This window comes from Geospiza fortis, unplaced genomic scaffold, assembly GCF_000277835.1.
Source record: "Geospiza fortis unplaced genomic scaffold, GeoFor_1.0 scaffold16, whole genome shotgun sequence".
In the NCBI taxonomy this organism is placed as follows: domain Eukaryota; kingdom Metazoa; phylum Chordata; class Aves; order Passeriformes; family Thraupidae; genus Geospiza; species Geospiza fortis.
The window spans coordinates 16,956,169-16,967,124 of record NW_005054302.1 but is presented as its reverse complement, the minus strand read 5'-3'; the positions used below and the strand labels follow the sequence as shown (position 1 = coordinate 16,967,124).

At 48.2% G+C, this 10,956-nt stretch overlaps 1 protein-coding gene across 1 annotated transcript in view; it reads left to right on the top strand.

Moving 5' to 3' along the window:
- USP35 (ubiquitin specific peptidase 35) overlaps positions 1 to 4,877 on the top strand; it is a 26,333-nt gene extending 21,456 nt beyond the window's left edge. The window contains exons 9-11 of the mRNA XM_031066136.1: positions 142 to 248; positions 985 to 2,197; positions 3,339 to 4,877. Coding sequence (XP_030921996.1) covers positions 142 to 248; positions 985 to 2,197; positions 3,339 to 3,509 — 1,491 coding nt within the window. The 3' untranslated portion in view covers positions 3,510 to 4,877. The remainder of the gene's footprint in view (positions 1 to 141; positions 249 to 984; positions 2,198 to 3,338) is intronic.
- Positions 4,878 to 10,956: the final 6,079 nt, after the last annotated feature.

Here is a 10,956-nt window from a genome sequence, read left to right as displayed (position 1 = left end):
GCTACACCAGCCAAACAATGCTCCTCTCCTCTCCTCTCCTCTCCTCTCCACTCCTCTCCTCTCCTCTCCTCTCTCCATCCCCCTTTGGGAATTGAGGAAAAATTGCTAGGATTAAATCCATGTCTTCTGTGTTGCTTCCAGCGACCTGCCATCTCCCCTGAGAGCTTCCTCTCTGCCTCCTGGCCACCCTGGTTCACCCCTGGAGCTCAGCAGGACTGCTCAGAGTACCTCAAGTATTTGCTGGACCGGTACGTGATGAGCACCGTCATCTTGGAGCCTGGTGACAGCGGCGTCCCTAAACCCCAGTGTAGTGTTTAGTGCTAACCCACATGCAAACAGGGCATGTGGCTGGGACCCAAAGGAGTTGGGAGAGTGGAGGGTTGGGATAGTGAGACTGGTCTGAAATGAAATTGAGAATTTCGGCCTTTGCTCTGAGGACACAAGGAATTCATAGAATTACAGAGTCTTTACAGTTGGAAAAGACCCCTATGATCATTGAGTCCAACAATTAATAAGTCTAAATCATGTCCCTAAATGCCATCTCTACACATTTTTAACACTTCCAGGAACAGTGATTTCACTACTTCCTTGGTCAGTCTGTTCCAGTGTCTGACTGCCCTTCGCCCTTTCAGTGAAGAGATTTTTCATAGTATCTAATCTAAAATTTTACCAACCTAAGAGATTCACCTGACAAGCCACACAGCCTACTCTATAAAATGTTGATTCTTGCCTTTACCTAGAAATATCAAATCTCTGGTGTCCCAATGATCCCTCTAGAAGTATATGGTCAGTGGCACATGAGGACTTCAGGTTCCCAAATCCTGTCAGAGTCATTCCCACCTTTTTCCCACAGCATCAGACCCCTGGGTACAGGCAGGTTAACTGGGATTAACTACTTGCAGTGAAGAACAGGAGCCCTAATTTAGAAACTACCTCTTGGTGTTGTATTGATGCATAACACAGCCTTTTTCTCCCCTGCCAAAGATTGCATGAAGAGGAAAAAACTGGAAAAAGGATCTACCAGAAACTCAAGGAATCCAGCTTGACGTCTCAGGCGGTGGAGCATCATTACTTAAACAAGACATTGATTGAGAAGATGTTTGGGGGTAAAATGATGACAAAGATCCGCTGCTTGAAGTGCCTGAATGTTTCCTCCCGAGAAGAAGTCTTCACAGACCTGTCCCTGGCTTTTCCTCCATCAGACAGGAATGTGTGTGGGAGCACACCTATTCTGCCAGTGGAAGAAATTGGCCCACAGTTCATCGAGCCTGAAGAAAATGCAGGCCAGCTTATGGGCTCTCCCTGGATCCAGAGGAAGGCGCCCTTCAGTGACCATGCAGCCCCATCAGTGTCAGTGGAAACATTAGGTTCCCAGGAACAAGGAGAAGCAGCAAATCCCATACGTGGCAATGGTGTTGGGGTGGATGCAGCCAAAGACCCTCTCTCAGCTTTTGGGGAGCAGGCATGTGCTCCCAAGGACTCCAGATCTGTCCCAGATTTAATCAACTATTTTCTATCCCCGGAAAGACTGACAGCAGAGAATAAATACCACTGTGAGAAATGTGCATCCTTGCAGGATGCTGAGAAGGTGGCAGAGCTGACAGAGGGTCCACACTACCTCATCCTCACACTGCTGCGGTTTTCCTTCGACCCACGGACTATGAAGAGAAAGAAGATCTTGGACAATGTCTCTATCCCTGTGGTGCTCAAGCTACCCATCCTTGTTGCTCCAGAGGAAACTGAGGAGGTTTGCCAGCATGGGAAGGATGGTGCTGTCCCAGGGAGTGGCTTCATGACTGTCGTGTATGACCTCTGCAGTGTGGTGGTGCATTCAGGCATCTCCTCCGAGAGTGGCCACTACTACTGCTACTCCAGGGAGTGCACTGACACCATCCCCCACGGGCAGCCCCGGGATGGGGTGCCAAAACCAGCCTCTGACAAACAGTTGGACTTGGAAATCCAGTGGTACCTCTTCAATGACACCAGAGTTTCCTTCTCCTCCTTCGAGTCAGTCAGCAATGTCACCTCGTTCTTCCCCAAGGACACTGCCTATGTCCTCTTCTACCGGCAGCGGCCGGAGAGGCAGAGCTGCCTGCTGCACGAGGCTCTGGCTGAGGCCGGCCGCCTGCATGGAGAACCGTCCCTCCACAAGGATTTGATGGAAGCCATTTCCAAAGATAACATCCTCTTCTTGCAGGTAACTCCCACTGCTGTGCACAGCAGGATGAGGTCCTGCAGCTGTCCGACTCATGGGCCACATTCCCAGAAATCCAGGCAGCAGTGGGATCCCGTCCTGTGGTTAAATTCCTGCAGATACCCACCCACTCCCTGAAGCCAAATCCCTTTTCGTTTTTAGCACCCAGATATAAACAGATTATAGGTTCCTGATGAAACTGGGTGCTGAGATTGGTACCAGACACCTTGTGGCTGTGCTTGGGGTTGATTTGCTATTGTCTGCTCCTGGAAGCTCAGCCTGAAATTTTCTTTGAAGTACCTGGGAAAGAGAAGATGATGGAATAGTTTGGATTGGAAGGGACCTTTAAAGGCTATGTAGTCCATGTCCCCTGCAGTCTGAGCAGGGACATCTTCAACTCAGATGCTTAGAGCCCCCACCATGTGGGCTGACCTCTGGGAAAATCTGTGCCAGTGCCTCGCCACCTTCATTGTAAAATACTTGTTCCTTTCATTCTACCCCTTCCTCTCCTTCCCACCTTCACTCACTGGTAAATAGCTGTTCCTTCCTACCACCTCTGACGTTCACCTGAACCATTGCAAGCAAAGTCTTTTTTTTAACTTTTTCTCTTCTTATCATAGAATCATAGAATAGTTTGGGTTGGAAGAGACTTACAGACTATCCAGTTCCAACCTCTCTGCCATGGGCAAGGACCCTTTCCGCTAGACCTGGTAGCTCAAAGCCCCATCCAACCTGGCCTTGAACACTTCCAGGGATGGGGCATCCACAGCTTGCCTGGGCAGATGGGTGAGCTGGGAATACAAAGTAGAACAGATTTCATTCAGCTGATGGAGCTCAATGCTTTCCAAACAACAGTGTCTCATATGACATGACCTGCGTGTGGGGTGATTTTGGGGGGGTCCCTCCTCTCCCACAGGTGACATGGGAGGGCTGGGTTTGATCACTGAAGAGCTGCAATGTTCTGGTGCATCTCTCCTGCTGAGCTCTAAAGCACATGGCCTTCACACCCCACTTTAATTTGAAGGAAGCTCCCAGGGGATACCTTACAGGCTCTTGGCTCCTCAGGGATGGTGGGAGCATCCCCCCACTTGAGTCTTTTATCTGCTGATATCCTTGTGCTATTTTCCCCCCTTCCTTCTCTCAGGAGCAGGAAAAAGAAGCGAGGAACAGAGCCGCCTATATTTCTGCCTTGCCGAAATCCCCGCTGTGGTGGAGAGACTTGGACAGGGACAAGGATGATGACAGCTCCTCGGGGGGCTGCAGCCCAGCAGCGGGCGGGGGAGGATCCGGCTCCTTCCACGGACTCGTCTTTTAGCCAACAGCTTGAACCAGATGGGCAGTGTCCATGGGGCCAGCCCAAAACAGAAGCTCCTCTTCCTCACCCTGATAACAGTGAGCATCTCGGAGGAGGATTTGAGAAACATTTCAATGGAAAAGGTCTCAGGGGCTGATTTGGAGGCGCCTGGAGGGTCTCGCTGCTTCCTATGCACTTGGTCTTCATGCCTTAATGTACCTCAGCTAACGCAGAAATGAGCAGCTGCCAACAGCTCGGAGAAGTGCCCTTTTGCTTCATCATAGCCATGTCTTGCCTGCTGTGAGCCATGCCACCAGCCTGGGGAGGTGACAGGGACAGGCATGGGGAGGAAGACAGACCCAGCAGGGCCCCAGGGATGGAGCTGTCCCATGCACACCCTGTCTGCAGCCCTTCCCATGGCGCTGAGTTGGTTCTGGGGTGACCTCTGCTCAGTTGTTATATTTCTTTTTAATGTGGTTTGGGAACCCCCCATGAAAAACCCTGAAGGTAGAAAAAAAGTCTGGAAAATGCCAAAATGTAGCAGTGCTGGTCTGTGAGGCAGTGAGCTTGTAAGACAATCAGTGTCAGGTCAACCAGAGGGAGTTTATGCTTTTTTATTGCTTTGTTTATTGTAAGACACCCAAAAGAGACTGAGGAGCACAAACCCCTCCAGCCAAGAGAGACTGACCTGATGCACTTGGGGTTTTGGGGCTCCAGTGAAGACCCATTGTGTTACTGATGACTTCTGGATGCTTTTAGTGTGCATGGCCGGCCAAGACACACAGCTGTTTTTCCAGACATGTCCTTAGGACCCCATTAGTCTCTTTCTGCTGCTGTCATTTGATGGCTTTCTGGGATGGATCTGCCCTTTAAAATTTGGGTTTTCCCTTGGGATACCCTGAACTGAGCAGCAGATGACAGAGCCCCCCTAAACTCATGATCTATTTTTTTTTAAATGCTGATTTGCAAGGTGAGTAGCCCAACCAGATATGTTATAGCAATCCAATATCAGTATATACTGTGTAAACCAATGCATTATATAAATCAGTAATGGAACAGGGGCTGATTTTGATGGCAGATGGCCAACTCAAGCCCCAGGCAGCACATCTACAGGACCACAGCTCCCGCCCATGTCCCTCCCCAGCTGTTTTCCCCTGCCTGCTCCTCCCTCACACCTGTAGTAGAGATTTCTCTGGCTCAAGTGGCAGAGACTTGTGCCTTAGGTCCTAAGTGCAAGGCCTAATCCTGACCATGGCGTATTGGGGTAGGAGTTTGTGTTTTTGTGGAAGAAAAGGCAAAGCACAGACATTGCTATGGATAATGTGAGCAGAAAGTCTGCTAGAGAGGACACTCGGGGTCAAATATCTGGTGTAGACTATCATATTCTTTTATTGTCTTTCCTATATATAAATAAAGGAAATTAATTCAACATACAGACTTAGTGTCTCATTGCAGTACTCACTGATATTGGGCTGATGGGTCAAAAAAAGAGATGTAGAAGCTGAGGCATCCATCCTCAAGGACAGGGGACAGTACTGCAGAGTGGTGGCTTGGAAGAGGGGATCAGACAGAGGTGGAATGGGAACCTTAGTGCAGAGCTGTGTGCCCTCCAGAAGAACATCACAATACTAATAGTGGAGCCTTGTAGATGAGCAGTGGAGTGTGTTGTTTTTAAGTCAGGTGCTGAGAGGAAATAAATGAAGACCCAAAGCTGAAGTGTCACAGAACCTACAGTGTCTCCTGGTTTTATTACTAGGCTTCTATTTATTTCCTGTTCAAAGAGGTTGCCAAAAGTTTTCCTGTTGCTGTCATGCTAGCTCCTTTCTTTACTCTGGAGTATCACCGGAAGGCATTTTCTGTGTGGTTTTGCGTTAAGGTGGTTTTGTAGGAGGCCGTCTTTAACTTGATGAGATCATAATCTAAGTAATGAAGGCAGATAGTCAAACCAACATGGAAAATGTTGGAGAGGCTGTATCATAGCTAAGCTCTTTCCTAAGCATGTCTTGTTTTTTTCCCCAAGATTTTCTGGGATGAGCAGAGGCAAACAGCATGCAGTTCTCAGCATGGATGGCAGCCTGGAGAGTGTCAGTGGTGTAATGAAGTTAATGAAGTTGACCGGTTTAGCCCCTCTTGATTTCCTCTAATTATTAGCACTGGACTTCCCTTTTGGACTCAGCCAATACTCCTGTGTCTGATGAAGATATTAAAGAGTATTGGTCTCAGTACAGACCTTTGAGGAACACTGCTCATTGTTGGTTTGGACACTGAGTCATTGACTGTAGCTCTTCCAATGTGGCCATCCAATTCCTTATTCATCCAGTGGTCCATCTATCCATCAAACTCTTCAATTAAGAGCTGAGAATGTTATAAGGGACCATATTAAAGGCCTCACAGAAGTCTAGTATAGTACGAGTATGGTGCATTACTATCTGTGCCACACCAATGATAGTATGTGCTATATTGGTACTAGTGTATAGAATGTGCTATATTGGTACTAGTGTTAGTAATGCCAGTCATGTGTGCATATGGCATATTGATAAAGCATCTGCTACGGTACGTGAGATAGTATGGCTTGTTTTGTCTGTCACATGTGCCTCTGGTCAAGGAGAGCCCTCAGGGGAGTCCCCAGCTCTTGGTTTGGGATTCCATGTGTGCTGCAGATGTGAGATGATGCTACTCTTGTCTAAAAGAGCTGTTACAGGAGCTGTGCTTAGGGAGGTGTCTTTTCCCAGTTGTCTTTGTTTTTTTTAAGGGAAGTCTTAAAGGGAGAATTGAACTTTTAACTCTGGAGAAGATTTGTCCTTTTGCTGAGGTTCTCTGGGTGATTTGGTGTCCTGAGCTGAGGCTCATAGGTGCTAAGCTGCTGATGGGTGAGGAAGGCAGCATTTGTCCTCACACTGCACGCAGCAGATATATGGTATGAAATTCAATTTAGCAGCTTAAAAATACATGGCTTGGGTTCTGGTATCAGGAAAAACCCTAGCTACATCCTAAAGGCCCTCCTTACCCATACAGGACACTTGAAGCTGTAGGAGACACTTGCCAACATGCTGAGAAGATGCTCTGAAAGCATTAAAGGTGCTACATAATCACACTTGATCTGCTTGTTAGTTTCCCCTTTTTTCCCCTGCTCTGAATCCATACTGGGAATCACCAGGGAGAGATATCTTTTTATTATCATTCTTTTATTTTCCTGTTGCTTTTTTGTTGCATATACAGTACTTAAAAATGAGATCACCTTCATGTCAGGCATGTACCATGTTTATTAACAGCAAAAAAAGTATTATCTAGGCTTCACTCAAGACCGATTTACAGGATAAATAATTGTTTCAAATTACTTTAAAAAAAAAACAACCAAACAACAACCCCTCAAAGAATAAATTAATAACTTAAGTGATTAGCTGTCCACAGTGATTTGAAAACTTAATAACCATTCAAACAGTGACACCACAAGAAGACACATACTGTACAGTTTGCCACAGATTACTCTTGTCCTTCCTTCTACAAATGGAAATCAAAAAATTAAAAATACTCCTCTTTAAGAACAGTCATAGGCTTTGAAACACACAAAACATCCCTGCGAATCGGCTGCTGATGCAACAGCTTCACAGCCAGGGCTCCAACCCCTCCTCGCAGCAGGTTAAGAAACAAATGGAGAAAACTACCCTAATCTGACTGAGTCTGTTCCCACACAATGATGGCAAAGTCACGTTGACTTTGCCAAGGGCTGGGTTGAGTGGGATATAACTACTCTAAAGGTTTGGTCCTAACCCTACGGGATTCATTGACAGGCTCCCCGTGGAGCCCAGGGTCCTGCTCCCTTCCCCTCTCTGCAGCGTGGCTCAACCACCATGTCCATACTGCTCTCAAAAAACCCGTGGTATTTCCAGGGTAGATGTGGCAGCAGAACACTGAAAACTGTGCAAATGACATTTCCCCCACCCCCCTCACTCAGAAGAAAATCCTGCCAAGTTTTTTTTCACCTTGGTAGTTAGGGATGAAGGGGTTTTGATTGAGTTTTGCAGAGTGGGATGTGTCGGTGCCGTGTATGATGCTGGGCATGACAACAGGGTAGCACCTCATGCTGCCAAGCCATTGCCTGCAGACTTGAAACAGCTCTTTGCATTATTAGATGTCAATTAATTACACCTCATGACACATCAGTGAGGTGGGGAAATAAGTACTAAAAACCTTCATTTTACAAGCCAGAGAAAAAGCAGGATACAGAGTTCACGTGAACCCTCTCGTCCCACATGAAGATACAGCGTGGTGTCACCCAGAGAATGACAATAAAAATGATGGTTTCTTATCTCCTGGTCTGGGGGCAAACCTCTCCCATATGGTCAACCCACTGGCCTACAAATGAACCTGTTACATGTTAGCAATGGGCTGCATCACAAATTAAAAGCCTGCTGATTGGGAGCAAGCCTGTTGAGAAGCTTTTTTAGCTAAAGAGATGGAGCCATGTGGCCCAGCTTCTGTTTCAGACATTACTGGCTGGTGTTAAAACTTGAACACCACGGGCCAGGACCTGCTGGCCGTGGGCTGGAAGGGGGTAGCTGTATTCTGATACCTTGCTACATATCAACTTTTCTCAAGAGAAGACACTAAATCAGCAACCTGGTCGACAGTACAACACTAGGAGTCGTGAACAAGGAGATAAAATTGTGACTACAATGATGAGACACCAAGGACAGGCTGATAGAGGGATGAACTGCTCCAGACGAAGGAGGAATCATGATCAAAAAGTGCACATCTTGACCTGCAAGATCCTTATTAACAGCTGCAAAATCATTGTGTACATGTGGGAAGGTTGAGCAGAGAAAAGAGGCACTCAGACTCATCAGAGGCCCTAAATTGGCTTATTGACCCTTGTGATTTGATGCTGGACTGGTCCCTCTGATTTTTTTGATGGCTCTTCGACAGCCATGTGTGTTCTCTGGCTGGTGCCAGAGTTAGGCTTTGCTCTTCCCCTTTCCTGTAGAACTTGGGCTTCTTCATAATCACAGCTCTGCTGCATCCATCTCACCTAGACAGCATCCCTCCAATGGCACACACACTGTGGGTGTCAGCTTTTACATGGAATGGAACTTTTACATCACCAGGTGGGAAAACACCAACACAATGCAAGCACAACTTGAGAAAAGCATTGTTATGGTTTTACAGGAAGTAGGTTTTCTGGGATATGCTGTGGTCACCAATTAGGTGTTCAGATTTTAAATTGGCATCTGGTTTGGCCACTTGGGTATTGGATATGCCTCTGAGAACACAGGGGTTAAAAGCAGAGCTCTCCCTTGGGAACTTGCTCTTTGGGTTCCAGCGGGGAAACAGGTTAGTCCTTCCCCTGCCCAGCTGCAGGCTGGGGGCGGGAGAGGGGAAAGCCATGCGGCTGGCAGCCCCCCCAGGAGAGAGAGAGCTGGTGTCTGGGCCTGTGCCACCTTGAAATTTGACATCACGGCCGGCTGAGAAGGAGAAAGGGGGGGGTGCGCGAGAAAGTGCCCAGCAGGGCAGCGGTGGGAATTCCGGGCAGGCAGAGCTTGAGATTTTAACCCTTTGCTTGAATAATGTGAACCTTGCAAATACTGATCCTCCTGGAGCAAGAAATGGACAAGTCTGATGTGATGCAGGGTTGTGAGAGAACTTGAGAAGAATCTTAGGTGGCAGGAGAGATGATGGAGTGGCCTTTGGCTGGACTTTTTCTTGTATAGCCATGGACCGAACTGTTTTTCCTGTGACACAGAGACTGCATCTAGCGGGGAGGCAATGGCTCAGAACCGAGAGAGGTCAGTGTTGAGACCCCTCGGCCCCAGGGGGTGAAAATTTGGGGGGGACTGGTGTCCCGAAAAGTGAGAGACTGTGCCCTCTTTGGAACTGGACAAAGCACCCTTAAAAAGGATAACTCTAGAAGCAGCTCTGGTCCATGCACAGTGGTGAGAGCACTGGGCATGAAAAGGAAGAAGTCACGACGGCAGATGTACTCCGGGCGGTGCCACGAGTGACATGGAAACACACGAGGTTTCAACGGTGTTTCCAGGGGAAGCCTATGGCACGAGAAGGACTCCTCTCCTCTTGATGGAATGAGAGCTGGGAATTTGGGGGAAGGTTTGATTGTGTGTGGATAGATGTATTGTGTTGGGAAAATTCGGTGGGGGGAGGAGGAAATGTTTTTGCAGGGTTTTCATTTTTCCTGTGTGTGTGTGTCTTTTCTACTCGTAGTTTATTTAATAAACTTTTTTCCCCCCTCTATTCTTAAGTAGGAGCCTGCTTTGCTTATTTCTGGTCACATCTCACAGCAGACACCAGGGAAAGAATATTTTCACGGGGGCACTGGCATTGTGCCAGTGTCAAACCATGACAAGCATTTTTTTACTTGCCTCCTGAGCCAGAAAGTTCAGACAGCACCTGGGAACTATTTTAACAACTTCCATAAGACCTGGACATGGCTGTACCCCCCTCCCCACCCAAGGAGCCATGAGCATTGGATAGCCAAAACAAGCCAACTCTTCATGGTATGCCAGGGTGTGGAGGTGGCATGGGTTTGCTGAGAGGTCTGGATCTAGCCTGACAAATTTACAGGTTCAAGCTGTCTCAGTTGCTAGAACTGCCTGTCCATGTTCTGGATGTCTTGTTCTGGGCCAGCCAGCCCTTTCCCAGGTGCAAGGGATGGCCCAGTGTGGATTAGGTCTTCTCACTGGGGAATATGGCCTTAGGGGTTGAGCTGTGTGCCTTGCCGCTTGACTTCATGGCCAGAGAAGCGGCCCTGTACCTGTTTCGGATGTTACAGGGCTCCAAGCAACCCCCTGGGACCCGTCTCTCACATGGAGGAGTCTCCACTCAACCCCAGCAGCATAGGGTCTCGGGCTGGAAGAGATGCTCCAAGCAGGGTCAGCTATGCAGTTGACCTAGACTGATCTTGAAAAACTCCAAGGATGAAGATGGCACCTCAAGGGACAACCCTGTGAAACCATGGCACTGCTGCCCCAGGAACAGCTCATGGGAGCCCCTCAGCAAGGCGTCTCCCAGCATGTCCTGGTCCCCACACATTTCTTGTAGGGTTTCTCCTGCCCAGCTCAGAGCTGGGTGAATGGCCAAGCATTCCTGAATGCCAGAGCACAGGCATCACATTGTCAGGCAGGATGACCCCCTTGAGAGCGAAGTGCCCAAGAGTGGTGGAAGCTCCTGTTCCACCAGTGCATGGCTTCTACTGAGCATTCCACAACCCACAAATCTCTGCACATCTGACCCAAGACCAAAGGAGCACACGGTGAGGACCAAGACCCAAACCTTATTGGCAAACTCCCCTGCCTTCTCTCATCCCAACCTCAAGTTTTCTCATATCTCACCCTTGCCAGTGGCTGGTGGCCCAGAGTTCAAAACCATCCCAGTTAGCTCCCAGACAAGCCAAGCCTTCCCTCTCTTTTGGTTCTGATTCTGCATTTGGCCCTACTTGCCAGACTCTCAGCTTTGC